General features: G+C 52.7%; 1 protein-coding gene across 2 annotated transcripts in view; it reads left to right on the forward strand.

The window, feature by feature from the left end:
• Positions 1–21,981, forward strand: part of TRAPPC10 (trafficking protein particle complex subunit 10) — a 79,196-nt gene that overhangs the window by 33,947 nt on the left and 23,268 nt on the right. The window contains exons 15-21 of one of the 2 annotated variants that reach the window (XM_077293545.1): positions 6,482–6,623; positions 6,696–6,854; positions 7,192–7,400; positions 8,333–8,433; positions 10,448–10,565; positions 13,850–14,020; positions 14,215–14,395. In XM_077293545.1, coding sequence (XP_077149660.1) covers positions 6,482–6,623; positions 6,696–6,854; positions 7,192–7,400; positions 8,333–8,433; positions 10,448–10,565; positions 13,850–14,020; positions 14,215–14,395 — 1,081 coding nt within the window. The remainder of the gene's footprint in view (positions 1–6,481; positions 6,624–6,695; positions 6,855–7,191; positions 7,401–8,332; positions 8,434–10,447; positions 10,566–13,849; positions 14,021–14,214; positions 14,396–21,981) is intronic. The other variant, XM_077293546.1, reaches the window with a different exon arrangement.

A 21,981-nucleotide genomic window follows, 5' to 3' on the forward strand; every position in this document is an offset into this window, starting at 1 on the left:
TGTTGCCTCCCTCCGCTGGTGGCCGTACCCCGTGCGTCCTCTGTTGCCTTTCTCAGCTGGTGGCCGTGCCCTGTGCGTCCTCTGTTGCCTCCCTCCGCTTGTGGCTGTGCCCCGTGCGTCCTCTGTTGCCTCCCTCAGCTGGTGGCCGTGCTTCTTGTGTCCTCTGTTGCCTCCCTCTGCTGATGGCCGTGCCCCATGCGTTCTCTGTTACCTCTCTCCTCAGCTTGTTGCCATGCCACGTGCACCCCCTATTTCCTCCCTAAGCTGGTGGCAATGCCCCATGCTTCCTCTGTTTCCCGCCCTCTGTTTCTGGATGTGCCCCATACGTCCTTTATTGCTCTATTGGTAGCCATTCCCCTTATATCCGCTATGCCCTCCCTCCTCTGTCGGTCGTGTCCCGTACGTCCTCTGTTGCCTCCCTCCGCTGTCGGCCGTGCCCCGTACGTCCTTTGTTGCCTCCCTCCGCTGTCGGCCGTGCCCCGTACGTCCTCTTTTGCCTCTCTCTGCTGACGGCTGTGCCCCGTACGTCCTCTGTTGCCTCCCTCCGCTGTCGGCCGTGCCCCGTACGTCCTCTGTTGCCTCCCTCCTCTGTCGGTCGTGTCCCGTACGTCCTCTGTTGCCTCCCTCCGCTGTCGGCCGTGCCCCGTACGTCCTTTGTTGCCTCCCTCCTCTGTCGGTCGTGTCCCGTACATCCTCTGTTGCCTCCCTCCGCTGTCGGCCGTGCCCCGTACGTCCTTTGTTGCCTCCCTCCGCTGTCGGCCGTACCCCGTACGTCCTCTTTTGCCTCCCTCCTCTGTCGGCCGTGCCCCGTACGTCCTCTGTTGCCTCTCTCTGCTGGCGGCTGTGCCCCGTACGTCCTCTTTTGCCTCCCTCCTCTGTCGGCCGTGCCCCGTACGTCCTCTGTTGCCTCCCTCTGCTGTCGGCCGTGCCCCGTACGTCCTTTGTTGCCTCCCTCCGCTGGCGGCTGTGCCCCGTACGTCCTTTGTTGCCTCCCCCCGCTGGCGGCTGTGCCCCGTACGTCCTTTGTTGCCTCCCTCCGCTGGCGGCTGTGCCCCGTACGTCCTTTGTTGCCTCCCTCCGCTGTCGGCCGTGCCCCGTACGTCCTCTGTTGCCTCCCTCCGCTGGCGGCTGTGCCCCGTACGTCCTTTGTTGCCTCCCTCCGCTGTCGGCCGTGCCCCGTACGTCCTTTGTTGCCTCCCTCCGCTGTCGGCCGTGCCCCGTACGTCCTCTTTTGCCTCTCTCTGCTGGCGGCTGTGCCCCGTACGTCCTCTGTTGCCTCCCTCCGCTGTCGGCCGTGCCCCGTACGTCCTTTGTTGCCTCCCTCCGCTGGCGGCTGTGCCCCGTACGTCCTTTGTTGCCTCCCTCCGCTGGCGGCTGTGCCCCGTACGTCCTTTGTTGCCTCCCTCCGCTGTCGGCCGTGCCCCGTATGTCCTCTGTTGCCTCCCTCCGCTGGCGGCTGTGCCCCGTACGTCCTTTGTTGCCTCCCTCCGCTGTCGGCCGTGCCCCGTACGTCCTCTGTTGCCTCCCTCCGCTGTCGGCTGTGCCCCGTACGTCCTCTGTTGCCTCCCTCCGCTGGCGGCTGTGCCCCGTACGTCCTCTGTTGCCTCCCTCCGCTGTCGGCCGTGCCCCGTACGTCCTCTGTTGCCTCCCTCCGCTGGCGGCTGTGCCCCGTATGTCCTCTGTTGCCTCCCTCCGCTGGCGGCTGTGCCCCGTACGTCCTCTGTTGCCTCCCTCCGCTGTCGGCTGTGCCCCGTACGTCCTCTGTTGCCTCCCTCCGCTGGCGGCTGTGCCCCGTACGTCCTCTGTTGCCTCCCTCCGCTGTCGGCCGTGCCCCGTACGTCCTCTGTTGCCTCCCTCCGCTGGCGGCTGTGCCCCGTACGTCCTTTGTTGCCTCCCTCCGCTGGCGGCCGTGCCCCGTACGTCCTTTGTTGCCTCCCTCCGCTGTCGGCCGTGCCCCGTACGTCCTTTGTTGCCTCCCTCCGCTGTCGGCCGTGCCTCGTACGTCCTCTTTTGCCTCCCTCCTCTGTCGGCCGTGCCCCGTACGTCCTCTGTTGCGTCCCTCAGCTGGCGGCTGTCACGGTTCACGGGGAGGATATCTTTGTCATCCTCACCACTCGGGTTCATTTCTCCCGTCCGCTCGTGGCCAGGCCCCCCTGTCACGGATCACAAGGAGGATATCTTTGTCATCCCCGCCGCTCACACTAATGTCATGAACCGGGGTTGTTTGGTTGCCCCAGTTCTTTTCTGAAGGGAATTTATTTATATCCCAGTTCCGGTTTGGAACTTGCAGCTCTCTGGCGCCCCCCCCCTACCCTCAGGTCAGAATGGGTACTGCACCCAGGATAATTAGTAGCCAGAAAGGCTGCCTTACTTTGTACTGGCTAATGGGCACACTGCAGTGAGGGCGATATAACTACTCCCACTCGGGGGAACAATAATTGTGAATGCCGCCGTCGCTACAAAGCCTCCCAATTGCACAGGACAAATTTCGCTGCCACGAGCTCCGATTTCTTAATTATTAATGGGTCTGGAGCCAACCCAGATTAGTAGCGCAATTCACTTCAGAGGACGTGACCGTACGTTATAGAGCAAGGAGAGACAAGCTAGTAATTTTATATTTTACTCCAAAAAAAGGAAACCCGCTCCTTGCACTCTTTGGGATTAGCTGCTGTCAATTTCCGTGAGCTATAGATCTCTCGATGGACATCCGGAATATGTAATCCTTATATCTTTAGCCCTGATCGGTGCTAGTATACATAATAATAATAATAATTTTTATTTATATAGCGCCAACATATTCCGCAGCGCTTTACAACTTATAGAGGGGACTTGTACAGACAATAGACATTACAGCATAACAGAAATCACAGTCCAAAACAGATACCAGGAGGAATGAGGGCCCTGCTGCTCGCAAGCTTACAATCTATGAGGAAAAGGGGAGACAGGAGAGGTGGATGGTAACAATTGCTTTAGTTATTTGGACCAGCCATAGTGTAAGGCTCGGGTGTTCATGTAAAGCTGCATGAACCAGTTATCAGCCTAAGTATGTAACAGTACAGACACAGAGGCTATTAACTGCATAAAGTGTATGAGAACATGATGCGAGGAACGTGGTTATGTTTTTTTTTTTCTATTTTTAATAGGCCACACAGGGATAGTTAGGTTAATGCGTTGAGTTGGTAGGCCAGTCTGAACAAACGAGTTTTTAGGGCACGCTTAAAACTGTGGGGATTGGGGATTAATCGTATTAACCTAGGTAGTGCATTCCAAAGAATCGGCACAGCACGTGTAAAGTCTTGGAGACGGGAGTGGGAGGTTCTGATTATTGAGGATGCTAACCTGAGGTCATTAGCGGAGCGGAGGGCACGGGTAGGGTGGTAGACTGAGACCAGAGAGGAGATGTAGGGTGGTGCTGAGCCATGGAGTGCTTTGTGGATGAGGGTAGTAGTTTTGTACTGGATTCTGGAGTGGATGGGTAGCCAGTGTAATGACTGGCACAAGGTAGAGGCATCGGTGTAACGGTTGGTGAGGAATAGGATCCTGGCAGCAGCATTCAGGACAGATTGGAGCGGGGAGAGTTTGGTAAGAGGGAGGCCGATTAGTAGAGAGTAACAATAGTCCAGACGAGAATGAATAAGTGAGACTGTAAGAGTTTTTGCAGAGTCGAAAGTAAGAAAAGGGCGAATTCTAGAAATATTTTTGAGATGCAGATAAGAAGAGCGAGCCAGTGATCGGATGTGGGGGGTGAATGAAAGCTCGGAATCAAGGATGACCCCAAGGCAGCGGGCATGTTGCTTTGGAGTAATGCTGGAACCGCACACGGAGATGGCAATGTCAGGCAAAGGTAGGTTAGTAGAGGGGAGAGAACACGAGGAGTTCAGTTTTTGACAGGTTCAGTTTCAGATAGAGGGAGGACATGATGTTAGAGACAGCGGTAAGACAATCACTGGTGTTTTCTAAGAAGGTCGGCGTGATAACAGGAGAAGAGGTGTATAATTGGGTGTCGTCAGCATAGAGATGGTACTGGAAACCAAATCTACTGATTGTTTGTCCAATAGGGGCAGTATACAAAGAGAAGAGGAGGGGGCCTAGGACTGATCCTTGAGGAACCCCAACAGTAAGGGGAAGGTGAGAGGAGGAGGAACCAGCAAAACAAATAGTGAAGGATCGGCCAGAGAGATAGGAGGAGAACCAGGAGAGAACGGTGTCCTTGAGGCCGATGGGGCGGAGCATAGTGAGGAGGAGCTGGTGATCCACAGTGTCGAATGCTGCGGAGAGATCCAATAGAATTCGCATGGAGTAGTGACCATTAGATTTAGCTGTTAGTAGGTCATTAGAGACTTTAGTGAGGGCAGTTTCAGTAGAGTGTAAAGAGCGGAAGCCAGATTGAAGAGGGTCGAGAAGAGAGTTATCTGAGAGATAGCGGGTAAGACGGGAGTGGACCAGGCGTTTGAGGAGTTTAGAGATGAAGGTAAGATTAGAGACAGGTCTATAATTAGCGGCACAATTTTGGTTGAGGGAGGGTTTTTTAAGTAATGGATGTATGCTGGCATGCTTAAATGAGGAGGGAAAAATACCGGAAGTGAGAGAAAGGTTGAATATTTTTGTTAGGTAAGAGGTGACAGCCGGGGAAAGGGACTGGAGGAGATGTGACGGAATGGGGTCACTGGTGCAAGTGGTCGGGCGAGAAGATGCAAGGAGCCTGCTTACTTCTTCTTCAGTAACTGGTTCAAAGTCAGAGAGTGAACTAGATGCAGTGGGGGAGGGAGGACAGTGCCTGGTATGAAGAAATTGGGAGATGATTTCCTGTCGAATGTGGTCAATTTTTTCTTTGAAGTAATTGGCCAGATCGTCAGCGCGGAGATCTGTGGTTGGGGCCTGCTCTCTTGGGTTGAGTAGGGACTGGAAAGTGTCAAAGAGACGTTTAGGGTTATTGGACAGTGAGGTGATGAGGGTGTTGAAATAGGTTTGTTTGGAGAGGTGAAGGGCAGAGTTGTATGTTTTTAGCATGAACTTATAATGGATGAAATCTTCGGGTAGATTAGATTTTCTCCACAGACGTTCGGCGCACCTGGAGCATCGCTGCAGGAAACGTGTTTGCAGCGTGTGCCAGGGTTGTCGTCGTCTGTGCGGAGTTGTTCTATGTATAGGAGGAGCAGCTTCAGCCAGGGCACTTTGCAGGGTTTCATTGTAATGCTTCAGTGCAGAATCAGGACATGAGACGGAGGAGATTGGGGCCAATGAGGAATGCAAGTTCTTCATAAGTTTCTGGGTGTTAATGGCCTGTATGTTTCTATAAGTGTGGAAAGTGGGGGTGACCTGAGCGGGATGGCAGTTCTTGATAGAGAATGAAAGAAGGTTGTGGTCAGAGAGCGGGAGAGGGGAGTTTGTGAAATCGTCCACTGAGCAAAGCCGGGAGAAGACCAAGTCAAGGGAGTTTCCATCTTCATGCGTTGGAGAGTTAGTATGCTGCGAGAGGCCGAAAGAGTAGGTTAGAGATAAAAGGTGAGAAGCAGATGGGGAGAGGGGAAAAGCAATGGGGATATTGAAATCACCCATGATAAGGGTGGGGGTGTCACAGGAGAGAAAGTGTGGAAGCCAGGTGGCAAAGTGATCCAGGAACTGATGAGAGGGGCCGGGAGGACGATACACCACCGCCGCTCGCATGGAGAAGGGGACGTAGAGTCTGACAGCATGGACCTCAAAGGAAGGGAATACAAGTGAGGGTACTTGGGGAATAACTTGGAAGGTACATTTGGGTGAAAGGAGCAGCCCAACGCCTCCACCTGCTCTGTTGTCTGATCTTGGGGTATGAGAAAAGTGTAGTCCACCATATGAAAGAGCAGCAGCAGCGGTTGTGTCTGACTGCTGGATCCAGGTTTCAGTAAGAGCCAGGAGATTAAGAGAATTAGAAAGGAAGAAGTCATGGATGAAGGAGAGTTTATTACACACTGAGTGAGAATTCCAAAGGGCACAATTGAAAGAGACAGAAGGCATGCAGGGAATATTAATAAGGTTACATAACCTTAAAAGAACAATAGAATCCCATGCTTGCTGTACCAGTTTTGGCCGGTATCAGGTGGGAAGGGGGAATGAGTTTTAGGGAGAGACGGGCTTTCGCAGCACAGGGCCATATAAATTCCTCAGTGATCCTAATGTTGCCATACTGACCTCACATTACATCCATATAGCAGGGGGGATGGGGAGTTGCTTAGAATTCCAGCCTTCTGCTGGCAGGCAAAGGAAACTGCAGCAGAGAGCTCTGTATGTGTAATGGAATAATAATGACTCTTTCCTGACAGCAGCCGTGCCTCATACGTTCTCTGTTGCCTCCCTCCGCTGGCGATCGTGCCTTGTACGTTCTCTGTTACCTCTCTCCGATAGCCGCATTGTCCTGTACATCTTCTGTTCCCTCGTTCTGCTGGCAGCGGTGGCCATCTCTCGGGGTCCTCACTACTGATGGTGTTTCTCCACATTTTAGGCTCAGGAGCCTGGCACCTACACCCTGCGCCAGCTGGCGGCGTCCTTTGGAGCGGTGCGGCTGCTGCTCTCCCATGTGTACCCCATAGTCCAGTACGATGTTTACTCCCAGGAGCCGCAGCTGAAGGTGGAGCCGCTGAGTGGTGAGTTTGATGGCAGCGGTTCCCAAGCCTCGTTCCGGAGCAGCGATCCCACCATTCTCCTTTGTCACACAGATTGCCTTCTTGCTGGAGTCCCTCAGAAGTTAAAATTTACGGTAACAACTGGACATTATCAGGTGAAACGTGGAGACGCCCTGCAGCTGAGTAATGCCGACACTATGCCCGTCACCCCAGGACTGGACACCACCGCCTCTATCTACCAGAACAGCCACGGTGAGTGCAGCAGCTGCCTGATACTGGAGCAGATGGTAACCTTCCATCCTCCGCGCCGTCGTCCTCCCCGTGGCCGCGCCGTCGTCCTCCGCGCCGTCGTCCTCCGCGCCGTCGTCCTCTGCGCCGTCGTCCTCTGCGCCGTCGTCCTCTGCGCCGTCGTCCTCTGCGCCGTCGTCCTCTGCGCCGTCGTCCTCTGCGCCGTCGTCCTCTGCGCCGTCGTCCTCTGCGCCGTCGTCCTCTGCGCCGTCGTCCTCTGCGCCGTCGTCCTCTGCGCCGTCGTCCTCCGCGCCGTCATCCTCCGGTAACCGTTCCTGGCAGCTGCTGTCTCATGTTACAGGTGAAGTGTCGGTTGGTGCCCTCAGTGTACAGAGTTCCGATAAAGTGACCAGCATCTCCCTCCCCCTGGCCCCTCCGTACCACGTCATGGAGTTTGAGCTTGATGTAGTCTGTCTCCTCCCCGAGGCTGGACATCTAATGAACGGAGAGGTTCCTCGCAAAGGGAAGGACCCTCACAACTCCCCCAGCAGCGGGATCCTAGAGCAACGGGTGCGGAGTTTTCTGTGGAGCAATTGCTTGGTGTGCTCATCGGGAAACAGGTGTCCTCTGGGGGAGGATTATCAGAGGCGTCCTCTGGGGGAGGTGGGCGGATAAGCGGAGGCATCCTCTGTGAGGGAGGGGGAGGATAAGCGGAGGCATCTTCCTGTGAGGGAGGGGAGGATAAGCGGAGGCATCCTCCTGTGAGGGAGGGGGAGGATAAGCGGAGGCATTCTCCGGTGGGGGATGGGGGAGGATAAGCGGAGGCATCCTATGGGGGAGGCTAAGCGGAGGCATCCTCCTATGGGGGAGGCTAAGCGGAGGCATCCTCCTATGGGGGAGGCTAAGCGGAGGCATCCTCCTATGGGGGAGGCTAAGCGGAGGCATCCTCCTATGGGGGAGGCTAAGCGGAGGCATCCTCCTATGGGGGAGGCTAAGCGGAGGCATCCTCCTATGGGGGAGGCTAAGCGGAGGCATCCTCCTATGGGGGAGGCTAAGCGGAGGCATCCTCCTATGGGGGAGGCTAAGCGGAGGCATCCTCCTATGGGGGAGGCTAAGCGGAGGCATCCTCCTATGGGGGAGGCTAAGCGGAGGCATCCTCCTATGGGGGAGGCTAAGCGGAGGCATCCTCCTATGGGGGAGGCTAAGCGGAGGCATCCTCCTATGGGGGAGGCTAAGCGGAGGCATCCTGTGGGGGATGGGGGAGGATAAGTGAAGGCATTCTCCTGTGGGGGATGGGGGGAGGATAAGCGGAGGCATTCTCCTGTGGGGCAGGGGGAGAATAAGTGGAGGCATCCTCCTGTGGGGGAGGGGGGAGGATAAGTGGAGGCATTCTCCTGTGGGGGATGGGGGGAGGATAAGTGGAGGCAGGAGTGCCCTCCAGGGGTAAACGTGGGGCGGAGCGTCTGCATCCTTGCTGTTTACTATTGCTCGTCTTTCTTTAGGTTTCGGTGGACTGTCCATGGTCGATATATTCCACGATCATCAGCCTGACGTTCCATCTTCCTCTGAAAGCTCAGCACATGCTGCTGTCATCAGGCACCAGGTGACGGCTCCTCTGTGTGTTGTTATATGGGGGAGGTGACATCTCCTCTGTGTTATTCTACGGGGGGGGGGGGAGGTGACGGCTTCGCTGTGTCATTATACGGGGGAGGTGACTCCTCTGTGTGTTGTTATACGGGGGGAGGTAACGTCTCCTCTGTGTGTTGTTATATGGGGGAGGTGACATCTCTGTGTGTCATTATACGGGGGAGGTGACGTCTCTGTGTGTTATACGGGGGGAGGTGACGTCTCCTCTGTGTGTTGTTATATGGGGGAGGTGACATCTCCTCTGTGTTATTATACGGGGGGGGGGAGGTGACGGCTTCGCTGTGTCATTATACGGGGGAGGTGACTCCTCTGTGTGTTGTTATACGGGGGAGGTAACGTCTCCTCTGTGTGTTGTTATATGGGGGAGGTGACATCTCTGTGTTATTATACGGGGGGGGGGAGGTGACGGCTTCGCTGTGTCATTATACGGGGGAGGTGACTCCTCTGTGTGTTGTTATACGGGGGGAGGTGACGTCTCCTCTGTGTGTTGTTATATGGGGGAGGTGACATCTCCTCTGTGTGTTGTTATATGGGGGAGGTGACATCTCCTCTGTGTTATTATACAGGGGGGAGGTAACGGCTCCGCTGTGTGTCATTATATTGGGGGTGGTGACGGCTCCTCTGTGTGTTGTTAAGGTACCTTCACATGAAGCGACGCTGCAGCGATAGCGACAACGATGCCGATCGCTGCAGCGTCGCTGTTTGATCGCTGGGGAGCTGTCACACAGACCGCTCTCCAGCGACCAACGATGCCGAGGCCCCCGGGTAACCAGGTTAAACATCGGGTTGCTAAGCGCAGGGCCGCGCTTAGTAACCTGATGTTTACCCTGGTTACCAGCGTAAAAGTAAAAAAAACAAACAGTACATGCTCACCTGCGCGTCCCCCAGCGTCTGCTTCCTGACACTGACTGAGCTCCGGCCCTAACAGCAGAGCGGTGACGTCACCGCTGTGCTTTCACTTTCACTTTAGGGCCGGCGCTCAGTAAGTGTCAGGAAGCAGACGCTGGGGGACGCGCAGGTGAGTATGTACTGTTTGTTTTTTTTACTTTTACGCTGGTAACCAGGGTAAACATCGGGTTACTAAGCGCGGCCCTGCGCTTGGTAACCCGATATTTACCCTGGTTACCAGTGTAAAACATCGCTGGTATCGTTGCTTTTGGTGTCAAACACAACTATACACGGCGATCGGACGACCAAATAAAGTTCTGGACTTTATTCAGCGACCAGCGACATCACAGCAGGATCCTGATCGCTGCTGCGTGTCAAACGAAACGATATCGCTAGCCAGGACGCTGTAACGTCACGGATCGCTAGCGATATCGTTACAAAGTCGTTTCGTGTGAAGGTACCTTTATATGGGGGAGGTGACTGCTCCTCTGTGTGTCATTATACGCGGGGGTGGTGATGGCTCCTCGGTGTGTTGTTATATGGGGGGACGTGACGTCTGTGTGTTATTATACGGGGGGGTGGTGACAGCTCCTCTGTGTGTCATTATATGGGGGAGGTGACGTCTGTGTGTTATACGGGGGGAGGTGACGGCTCCTCTTGTGTGTTAATATACGGCGGGAGGTGACAGCTCCTCTGTGTGTCATTATATGGGGGAGGTGACGTCTGTGTGTTATACGGGGGGAGGTGACGGCTCCTCTTGTGTGTTAATATACGGCGGGAGGTGACAGCTCCTCGGTGTGTCATTATATGGGGGAGGTGACGTCTGTGTGTGTCATATTGGGGGTTGTGACAGCTCCTCTGTGTGTCATACGGGGGAGGTGACGTCTCCTTTGTGTGTTATACGGGGGGAGGTGACGGCTCCACTGTGTCGTTATTCGGGGGGGAGGTGACGTCTCCTCTGTGTGTTATTATTCGGGGGTGGTGACGGCTCTCGGTTTGTCATTATAGGGGGGAGGTGACTGCTGCTCTGTGTGTCGTTATAGGGGGGTCTCCTCAGTAAATTATTTTCTCTCTCATCTCAGGAAGTACATCCAAGTCTGTGTGGAAAATACGTGTGACTTTAATTTCCAGTTGTCTGACAGCTGCCTCCGCTCCACTCGAGACCTACAGTTCCACCCGCTGCACACGGAAGAGAGACAGGTGCCCGCCTGTTAGCGCTCTCTGCTCATCTAATGTGATTTCTCTGACTGTGGTCTCTCTCTCCCCCCTCTGTCTCTCTCCCCCCTCTGTGTCTCTCTTCCTCCTCTGTGTCTCTCTCCCCCCTCTGTGTCTCTCTTCCCCCTCTGTGTCTCTCTCCCCCCTCTGTCTCTCTCCCCCCTCTGTCTCTCTCCCCCCTCTGTGTCTCTCTCCCCCCTCTGTGTCTCTCTCTCCCCCCTCTGTCTCTCTTCCCCCTCTGTGTCTCTCTTCCCCCTGTGTCTCTCTTCCCCCTCTGTGTCTCTCTTCCCCCTCTGTGTCTCTCTTCCCCCTCTGTGTCTCTCTTCCCCCTCTGTGTCTCTCTTCCCCCTCTGTGTCTCTCTTCCCCCTCTGTGTCTCTCTTCCCCCTCTGTGTCTCTCTTCCCCCTCTGTGTCTCTCTTCCCCCTCTGTGTCTCTCTTCCCCCTCTGTGTCTCTCTTCCCCCTCTGTGTCTCTCTTCCCCCTCTGTGTCTCTCTTCCCCCTGTGTCTCTCTTCCCCCTCTGTGTCTCTCTTCCCCCTCTGTGTCTCTCTTCCCCCTCTGTGTCTCTCTTCCCCCTCTGTGTCTCTCTTCCCCCTCTGTGTCTCTCTTCCCCCTCTGTGTCTCTCTTCCCCCTCTGTGTCTCTCTTCCCCCTCTGTGTCTCTCTTCCCCCTCTGTGTCTCTCTTCCCCCTCTGTGTCTCTTCCCCCTCTGTGTCTCTCTTCCCCCTCTGTGTCTCTCTTCCCCCTCTGTGTCTCTCTTCCCCCTCTGTGTCTCTCTTCCCCCTCTGTGTCTCTCTTCCCCCTCTGTGTCTCTCTTCCCCCTCTGTGTCTCTCTTCCCCCTCTGTGTCTCTCTTCCCCCTCTGTGTCTCTCTTCCCCCTCTGTGTCTCTCTTCCCCCTCTGTGTCTCTCTTCCCCCTCTGTGTCTCTCTTCCCCCTCTGTGTCTCTCTTCCCCCTCTGTGTCTCTCTTCCCCCTCTGTGTCTCTCTTCCCCCTCTGTGTCTCTGTCTCACCCTCTCCCCCCTCTCTCTCCCCCGTCTCCCTCTCCCCCCGTCTCCCTCTCCCCCGTCTCCCTCTCCCTCTCCCCCGTCTCCCTCTCCCTCTCCCCCGTCTCCCACTCCCCTTCTCTCTCTCCCTCTCCCCCGTCTGTCTCTCCCTCTCCCCCGTCTCTGTCTCTCCCTCTCCCCCGTCTCTGTCTCTCTCCCTCTCCCTCGTCTCTGTCTCTCCCTCTCCCCGTCTCTCCCTCTCCCCCGTCTCTGTCTCTCCCTCTCCTCTGTCTCTCCCTCTCCCCCGTCTCTCTCTCCCTCTCCCCCGTCTCTCTCTCCCTCTCCCCCGTCTCTCTCTCTCCCTCTCCCCCGTCTCTCCCTCTCCCCCGTCTCTCTCTCTCCCTCTCCCCGTCTCTCTCTCTCCCTCTCCCCCGTCTCTCTCTCTCCCTCTCCGCCGTCTGTCTCTCCCTCTCCCCCGTCTCTGTCTCTCCCTCTCCTCTGTCTCTCCCTCTCCCCCGTCTGTCTCTCCCTCTCCTCTGTCTCTCCCTCTCCCCCGTCTGTCTCTCCCTCTCCCCCGTCTCTCTCTCCCTCTCCCCCGTCTCTCTCTCCCTCTCCCCCGTCTCTCTCTCCCTCTCCCCCGTCTCTCTCTCCCTCTCCCCCGTCTCTCTCTCTCCCTCTCCCCCGTCTCTCTCTCTCCCTCTCCCCCGTCTCCCTCTCCCCCGTCTCCCTCTCCCCCGTCTCCCTCTCCCCCGTCTCCCTCTCCCCCGTCTCCCTCTCCCTCTCCCCCGTCTCCCACTCCCCTTCTCTCTCTCCCTCTCCCCCGTCTGTCTCTCCCTCTCCCCCGTCTCTGTCTCTCCCTCTCCCCCGTCTCTGTCTCTCCCTCTCCCCCGTCTCTGTCTCTCCCCCTCTCCCTCGTCTCTGTCTCTCCCTCTCCCCGTCTCTCCCTCTCCCCCGTCTCTGTCTCTCCCTCTCCTCTGTCTCTCCCTCTCCCCCGTCTCTCTCTCCCTCTCCCCCGTCTCTCTCTCCCTCTCCCCCGTCTCTCTCTCTCCCTCTCCCCCGTCTCTCCCTCTCCCCCGTCTCTGTCTCTCCCTCTCCCCCGTCTCTCTCTCCCTCTCCCCCGTCTCTCTCTCTCCCTCTCCCCCGTCTCTCTCTCCCTCTCCCCCGTCTCTCTCTCTCCCTCTCCCCCGTCTCTCTCTCCCTCTCCCCCGTCTCTCTCTCTCCCTCTCCCCCGTCTCTCTCTCCCTCTCCCCCGTCTCTCTCTCTCTCTCTCTCCCCCGTCTCTCTCTCCCTCTCCCCCGTCTCTCTCTCTCCCTCTCCCCGTCTCTCTCTCTCCCTCTCCCCGTCTCTCTCTCCCTCTCCCCGTCTCTCTCTCTCCCTCTCCCCGTCTCTCTCTCTCCCTCTCCCCCGTCTCTGTCTCTCCCTCTCCCCGTCTCTCTCTCTCCCTCTCCCCCGTCTCTCTCTCTCCCTCTCCGCCGTCTGTCTCTCCCTCTCCCCCGTCTCTGTCTCTCCCTCTCCTCTGTCTCTCCCTCTCCCCCGTCTGTCTCTCCCTCTCCCCCGTCTGTCTCTCCCTCTCCCCCGTCTCTCTCTCTCCCTCTCCCCCGTCTCTCTCTCTCCCTCTCCCCCGTCTCTCTCTCTCCCTCTCCCCGTCTCTCTCTCTCCCTCTCCCCCGTCTCTCTCTCTCCCTCTCCCCCGTCTCTGTCTCTCCCTCTCCCCCGTCTCTGTCTCTCCCTCTCCCCCGTCTCTGTCTCTCCCTCTCCCCCGTCTCTGTCTCTCCCTCTCCCCCGTCTCTGTCTCTCCCTCTCCCCCGTCTCTGTCTCTCCCTCTCCCCCGTCTCTGTCTCTCCCTCTCCCCCGTCTCTCTCTCTCCCTCTCCCCCGTCTCTCTCTCTCCCTCTCCCCCGTCTCTCTCTCTCCCTCTCCCCCGTCTCTCCCTCTCCGCCGTCTCTGTCTCTCCCTCTCCTCTGTCTCTCCCTCTCCGCCGTCTGTCTCTCCCTCTCCCCCGTCTCTGTCTCTCCCTCTCCCCCGTCTCTCTCTCTCCCTCTCCCCCGTCTCTCTCTCTCCCTCTCCCCCGTCTCTCTCTCTCCCTCTCCCCCGTCTCTCTCTCTCCCTCTCCCCCGTCTCTCCCTCTCCGCCGTCTCTGTCTCTCCCTCTCCTCTGTCTCTCCCTCTCCGCCGTCTCTGTCTCTCCCTCTCCCCCGTCTCCGTCTCTCCCTCTCCCCCGTCTCCGTCTCCCCAGTCTCTTCAGGATATTGTGTTCTCGGTGTCTGATTCACTGTGGCTTTTTCCACAGGCTCTCCAGAGTCAGCAGTGCCTGCTGTACGTGTGGGAGGTGACGTGGCGCCAGGCTCTGCCCTCTCCGCTCCAGTGCAGCTTCTCTGTCGGCTTCCTCCCGTTGCCTCCTGCGGAGTCCTCCACCATCCTCCACCCATTCACCTATTCTTTCCACTTGGAGCACTTCTATGTGAGTGGCCCTGAAAACGCTGCCCGTTGCGGCGGATGTCCTGTACCCACAGCGAGGGATTCTGGGATATCTTCCTCTGCTCGTGACCCTCCCCATAGTGTCATTAGCTGTGTCCTTCGGGGGCACCATGTCGGGAGGGCAGTGTTTGTGATGATCTTTCCGTTCTCGGCTGTAACGCTCCGTCTTCTCCCCAGCAGACCCTGTACACTGTACGTGCGGAGATCTCCCCCTCGGCAGAGGCAGACTTCTGTAAGATGGGGTCCCTCTGTTCCCTGGAAGTGTGCATCACCCGACTGGGTGACCCTGTGGAGACGGACAAGGAGGAGACGCTGACAGACTGCGAGGGGTACACCAGCACGCAGCTCTTCTACCAGGGTGAGGATGGGGTCTGCAGTGTCTAGGGGCAAGTGGTGTCAGGATTCGCCCAGGTGCTTGTATGGAGGCAGAGGAGGTCCTCTGATGTCCCGTGTACAGGCCCCTAACCTGGGGAATATAAGGTCCCTGTATTGAGGGTGCAATGTTTTCTGACGATCCTTTGTTAAAGGGGTGGTCCGGAACCACGATTTATTTTAATCCCAAATCTCTGTCCATTAATGTCATAATTTAATATACTTTTGGGGGGTTTCCAATATATAGGACCCCTAACGTCACTTCACACCTGGATAGGTCCTGAAAAAAATAAATGTTGTAAATTTCCTTGAAAAAATGAAAAAAATTACTGCTACATTATTAAACCTCCTAAAACACTAAAATAAAATAACATTTCACAAATGGCCCTGATTTAAAGCCGATGTGAGGGAAATGTTATTTATTAGGGATTTTCTATGGTGAGACTCTCTGGATTAAAGGGAGAATCATTCAAAGGTTGAAAATTGCTCTTTTTTTAACATTTTTGTCAAATTTCTGATATTTTTTATAAATAAACACAAAACATTGACCTAAATTTACCATCATCATAAAGTACAATGTGCCATGAAAAAACAGTCTCAAAATCACCGGGATTTGTCAAAACGTACCAGAGTTATTACCACATAAAGTGACACTGGTCAGATTTCAAAAATTTGGCTCTGTCACTAAGGGGTTAAAGAGGAACCGTCGTTATAATAGCTCCTCCTCCCCCCCCCCCCCCACAGAATCTCTCATATCTTGTGAAGATAGATGGGGAGGAGCTCTGCCTCTAGCTCCTCCCTCCTATCTACACATATCCTTATCAGTAGCAGCTCTCATCTCTTGTGTAGATAGGTGGGGAGGAGCTCTGCCTCTAGCCCCGCCTCTCGCTCCTAGCTATACACATCTGTCACTGATCCCTACTCCGTGGTGTCACTTATTCGTCACGTGCCCGTTCTCAGCACATGACTTGGGGTTGTGCCTGCAAGGGTTAATCTATCTCCCACTCTCAGTCCAGCATTCAACCTCTGTCCTATGCTGTAATGGGAGCATAAATCACACACTGACCCAGGCCACACACCCACTCATACACGCTGCCACCACTCACCGAATACACTGGCGATGAGTCCCAGAAATATTAACACTAATAACGTCTACCACTCATAAGGCTCACTCACCTTGGGCTATGGATTCTTTTAGAACATTCAAGGTTCAACTTGTTAAAGTTTTATACTTTAATACAAAAAAGGTTCAATGCTTACAGTAAGAAAAGGTTTAAAAATATGATGATAAAAAGACATACAGGTATGCAAAACAGTATAAAATAACAGGAGACAAACTTATAGAAATCATCTAACTGGTAGTTTGCTTTCTGCTCCCTGAGGGGGGGAGTGATTATGGAGTTGGTGGAACACATCAGCTTCTCAGGCTGCCCTCACATGTGAACACGATTCTCTGTATACAGGTCTAATTTATAGCTTTGGTCTGGAGGTCAGATTTCTAGACCAGCCCCTCAGGTTAATATCATAACTGCTTGTTTTTGATTGGACTACGGCCGCGCTACCAATGAATATATTTTTTTCTCTTGAGATCCTTTGTGTGAAAGCTGTCACAGAGATACTATCAGGCCGTAATTAACATCTCTCTTCCAAGAGCTAGGAGGTGTCAAATGTTACCTTTCTTCTTGGCTTCCAGCAGGACCCCCTGGTGAGATAGGAGACAGAACCTTTGTAGAGGGAGGATTTAAATTTATCCTTCACGGTTAACCCAGTGATTTCCAAATTAATATACAAGGTGTTGCCTGCAACTGAAAATGACCAGACGGAGACGTGTGTCTCTGTATGGGGGATCGAGCTGATCTCTGGCCCCCGTTTATTTTGTATATGAGTTTTCATTGTCACAGAAATTATACTTCAACCAATCAGCATAAGAACACGCTCACAGTTCTTAACCTATAAGAATGCAGGAAAAACTTAACCCATGAGGATACAGAAAAAATGGAAACTACAGATATAGTCATGTCTTTTTGGCATAGTATATGTTTTTCTAACAGATGCCTCAGTCTTGTATAGTGATACACCCCCGAATCTCTTATCTGGCTCGAGACAGAAGACTCAAGGTCTTTATACCAATTATGAACAATAGCCTAGTTGCATACCAGGCTTGTGAACAAAAAGATAAAGTTACTCCATGGCAGCTGTAACCTTTTACCTAATTAAATAACAGAATTTATCTTTAAGCAACAAGAAAATGGAGTCAAAAACACAAAATGGAGAATCTAGCACAAAATGGAGAACCTTTCATAATTTGTTCCTTCACATTCCCCCCTAGATAAATTTTGTTAATTAATGTCCAGCATCAGAGATACTATCCCGAGCTCTAAGCTCGAGGGGTACTGGTCTTCACATGACTGGTGCCATGCTACCAGCCATTTTAAATACAGTTTCATTAATATCTACAAGCGAGGGAAAAATCTTATTATTTCACAGTCTAAGATATAGCAGTACAAAAAATATATAAGAAAATATATTTTCACCTTGACAATCCCCCCTAAACACTAAGTTTTTTCCCTTAAAGAAAGATCCTTCGAGACTGTCCATGTGATGGGAAAAGGGGAGGTGGATTTCTTCATCCAGACACCTCAGAAACTCTCCCCTAGCGAGAGGCCTCCAGGCAGCTGAACCCTTCACTATCCTCACATGGAGTTCTCCCACTGTCCCTAAACTAAATCTCTTAGCATCATCTGAGAATGGGGGGTTCTGTCTACTCTCTTGAGGGGGACATACTTAGGGATCTCCCCTGGATCAGTACCATCGTACTCTGGTGGGTCTACTTCTTGATTGAGGAAGGTGCCAGTCGGGATTGCTTTCACTAACTACCTAGGCCTGCCCAGGTGTACTTATACATCTATCATATTGTCATTATTTGTTTGTAAAATGAGAAAGGTTGGTTCTCAGGGTCAGCCAATTGTTTTGCATAGCTAGCTAGTCAGAGGGCCTCCAGGGATAATACTCCTGTATCTGTCTTACCCTACCTGATGTGGTTGGTTCCCTGGTGGTGGGAGCGACATGACATACTGGTCTACAGCTCCTTCCCAAAAGGATTACTGTCAGCCTACTCCCAAAAGTTAATGTCTCCAGTATCCACCAACCACAATCCTGTGTCAGCTTCTTATATCACTGCATGTGATCTTGTCTGGACAGGATTCAGTGTAATTCTCTTAGGTCGGGTTGCAGTACGGGTCATACAAGTGTTAGGGCCCAAATCCTCAACTATATCCTGAAAGGCATCACAGCTATGATTAACGAATCTTTGTTCACTGTAATATATATATATTTGATCCATTCAACATTTTTATTAATCTGCACCTGTGGGATTATAGAAGCAAAGCCAGCATAAATCTGGTTCTGGGCTTTAAACTGGTCAGGCACCCCCCTTGGCACCCCAATGGCATCAATATATACTAGTGGATCTTCTTCATAACTCATGTGGAGTTGATCGAGACTTCTCCTCTTTCTGGTAGGTTCATCAGGTATCTTTGGTGTACATACATTGTGTATGTTTAATTAGCAAGTCAGTATCTAGAGAACTGTTCTCTTTGCAGAAACTTGTCTCGGAGATCTCTACTGGTGTACCTGTGGTGTCGTGGGAATTGTAGCAGGTGTAATTGTCAGCTAATACGATTACTTCTCCTGGGACCTTTAGTTTAGGTTCCTCATGAATTAGTGGGACATAATCTGGGCAATCAGTGGACTTCAAACCTTTCAACAGATTCATGACACAGGCAGTGGTGTTGTCATCAGGGAAAAGCAATGCATGTGTGTATAGGTGCGTATTCGCAGCAGCACAAGCAATACATCCTACAGAGATATTCTGGACTCTTACATTGTATCTCACCCATTCTAACCACAGGTTTTTCCTTGGGGCTGTTTGTGTTTCTATGGAGAAAACCTCTTGCCAACTGAGAGCTGGAATGGGGATCACTTCATTAACTATATTTTGCAAACGCTCACCTGGGCCTGTCTTAGCTGTACTGGTAACAGGGGCCTTGGTCGGTCTAGAGCTAATATCCTGGAGCTGTATATGGCCTAAATTCCCATGGTATCCACTACTAAATACATAATTATAATGCCTTCCCAGTACAAATGTCTGCAGGTCAGCAGATTGGGGGCTTTCAAGATTTAGGAGGAGGGGGTGACAACTTTTACCCCATTTACAGCCCCTAAATAATTGCAGAAGGGCTGTTAGATGCATTCTCTCACGAAGACTCCTACCCGTCCCATCCTTGGGAACATGGCTTCACTAGGTTTATATCCCCAATCATCTCCCATATTCCAGGCAGCATCTGACCAATAATAACGGTTATTGTTGTATTGTCTGGTAACACATATATAAAACTGGATGATTCCCTCTACCACCCGTTCAGTCTCGAGGCACTTGACTACATTACAGAAATCAAATCGCCAGATATTCACCAGGGCTGTCAGGTTTACCCAGAGAATAGTGGGGCCAGAATTCTTATTTTTACAATAGGGGCCGAAGAGGTAGGGGTGAGGATGGTCCCCAGTCCCAAGGTCAAAAACAACAGCAACATTTCCCTTCAGTCACTACTGTGACTAAACACTGGTTCGGTCTCTTTTACAGTGTGAGGCGTGGATCCAGGTGCTCTTTCCTTCAAGTTTTACTGCAGTGGGGGGTGACCAGGATCACCATGTGAGGTCCTTCAAATCTCGGCTGGAGACAATCTCTGCGCACAAACTTTTTCACATACACCAGGTCTCCTGGCACAAAGGGATGGTGTCCAGGAACCTTGTCTGGGTCTGGAAGAGAACTGAAGACAGTTAAATGCACTTTGGCAAGGTGTCCATGTAAGGCCTGCACATAGCTAGTCAAGTCCTGGTACTTGAGCTGCAACTGTTGTGGAAAGAAACATCCAAGATTGGGGCCCCTGCCAAACAGATTCTCATACGGTGACAGTCCTGTCTTCCTGTTTGGGGTATATCTTACTGAAAACAAAGCTAGAGGAAGGCATTCTGGCCATGGTTTACCAGTCTCTGTCATTGCCCTCTGGATTTTAAGCTTAAGAGTTCCATTTAGTCTCTCCACTCTTCCACTACTCTGCGGATGGAGTATGCAATGCTTGACTTACCCCCAGTGCTGCCATTACCTCTGACATGATCTCTCCAGTAAAATGGGAACCCTGATCGCTTTCAATGACTTCAGGAATTCCATACCTGCATATGATCTCAGCCATCAGTTTCTTCACCGTTGTCTTAGCCGTAGCTTTGGCAACTGGGTAGGCTTCTGGCCAACCTGAAAATAAATCAATGCAGACCAACACATACTCATACGTCCCTACCCTGGGTAACTGAATATAATCAATCTGCAGTCTCTGGAATGGTTAAAGTGCCGGGGAGTGTGTTTGGATGGGGTTTTCACTGTCCTACTCTGATTATGTGTGGCACATATCATGCAGCTCTGTACCTGCCTTTCTGCGCAGGTGGAAAACCCGGGGGCAATCCATTGTCTCTGTAGGGTGTCACACATGGCCGTCTTCGAGTGGTGCACATTCCCGTGCAGAACCTGTGCCATCATTGGGTACAGTACCTGTGGTAGGCAGACCTTTTCACCCCTCCCCCATAGTCCAGTGACGGTATCAGAGCAAGCCCCTATCCATTGCCACCTATCTTTCTCCTCCTTACTTGCCTGTTCTTGTAACCGGGCTAAGATGTCTTTCAACACAAGTGGAGATGGTGGGGTGTCTAGGTGATGTACTTGAGAGGCCACAGGAGTGCTTGCTGCTTTCTTGGCAGCCTGGTCTGCCAGTGCGTTACCCTTTGTCCGTCCATCAGTGCCTTTGGTATGTGCCTTTACCTTTATGATGCCTGCTTGGGTGGGAAGCTGTAGTGCATTCATAAGTTGCTGGACTGCCTCAGCACGTTTAAAGGGGTGGCCATTTGCTGTCAGGAAAGCCCTGGCTCTCCAGATAGGCCCATAACCGTGTGCAATGCCAAAAGCATACCTGGAATCAGTGTAGATATTTACAGTCTTACCTTCTGCTAGTTTGCACGCTTCTGTAAGCGCCTTGAGCTTCTGCTTCTTGTGCAGACATATGAGCTGGCATTGACTCTGCCTTGATTACCTCATGTTCTGAGACCACAGCATATCTGGTACAGTAGCATCCTCGGTCATCTTGGTGACAGGATCCATCTACAAAAAGCTCAAAATCAGCATTAGAATAGGCACACTAGAGACCAGCCGTTTCCTGAGACATCAATTCTAGACAATCATATGGTTTGGAAACCTAATCTTGTTCCCCTGGATCCATTTTAGAAAGAAAAAGAAAAAGAGTGTCCTTTTTCATGTCACCTACTCCTCCCCCCTTTGGATCCATAGGAACTAGGAGAAGAGTAGCGGGGTTTAGGACAGTGCACCTTTTCAAAGTCACATTAGTAGGCATGAGAATAGCACACCGAAGTCGCAGCTGTCTGGTCATGGACATGTGGCTAGATTATACTTGGTTAGGGATACTATATACATCGTGTGGGGTATGGACCATCAGTGGGTAATTTGATTGAGTCCATGAGGGTTTTAACAGCTTCAGCATTCTTCACTGGAGTCCCGGTGGTGGTAACAAACCCTCGATTGGCCCATAGGGCTCCTAAATCATGAGCAATACCAAATGCATACCGTGAGTCCGTGTACATATTAGCCCACCTGTCCTTGGCCAGAACACATGCAGTAGGCAGAGCCTGAAGTTCTACTTCTTGTGCTGACAGTGAGGGAGGGAGTGCAGCTCCGTGCACTACAGTATCTTCCGTAGTAACAGCGTATCCGGTGTGGAATCTGCCAAAATCATCAGCATATCTTGAACCGTCTTTCAGGGCATTGTAGAAAGGTTGCATTATACGGGATGCGTCCGGTATCCACTGACAACAATAAGTACATAGTCCAAGAAAACGCTGGAGTTCAGTCTCATCTTTTGGTAAAGGAAGGGAGCTGACGGCTATTTTTCTTTCTTTTGTGAGGTGTCTGACACCCTGAAGGAGACAGTGACCCAAAAATATCACTTGACCAAGGCAGAACCGAAATTTCGAGGCCGAAACCCGACAGTTCAGATCTGCCAGATACTTGAGAAAACTAACAGTGGCAACAATGGTTTCCTGCTCTGTTCGTGCACACAACAAAAGATTATCCACATACTGAAGCAGCGTGACATAGGGGTGTTCTAACTGCCAGGGTAAAAGACACTCGCCCATATTTTTTGCAAACTGATTGGGACTTCTTTTTTTGGGCCCCCTGTGGCATAACTGTCCGCGTCAATTGTCATCCCTGATAAGTGAATGCAAACAGAAACTGGCAATCTGGGTGTAATGGAATGCTGAAGAAGACATTGGCAAGGTCAATAACTGTGAACCAAGCAGCATCCTGAGATATCTGGGACAAAAGAGTATGTGGATTAGGCACCGGAGTTTCTGGAACAACTGCCCGTAGATCTTGTACCAGCCGGTACACAGGGGGTTGGTCAGGTGGAGTCTTTTTCTTAACGGGAAACAAGGGCGTGTTCCATGGGG

Source organism: Ranitomeya variabilis, chromosome 3, assembly GCF_051348905.1.
Source record: "Ranitomeya variabilis isolate aRanVar5 chromosome 3, aRanVar5.hap1, whole genome shotgun sequence".
NCBI classification, from domain to species: domain Eukaryota; kingdom Metazoa; phylum Chordata; class Amphibia; order Anura; family Dendrobatidae; genus Ranitomeya; species Ranitomeya variabilis.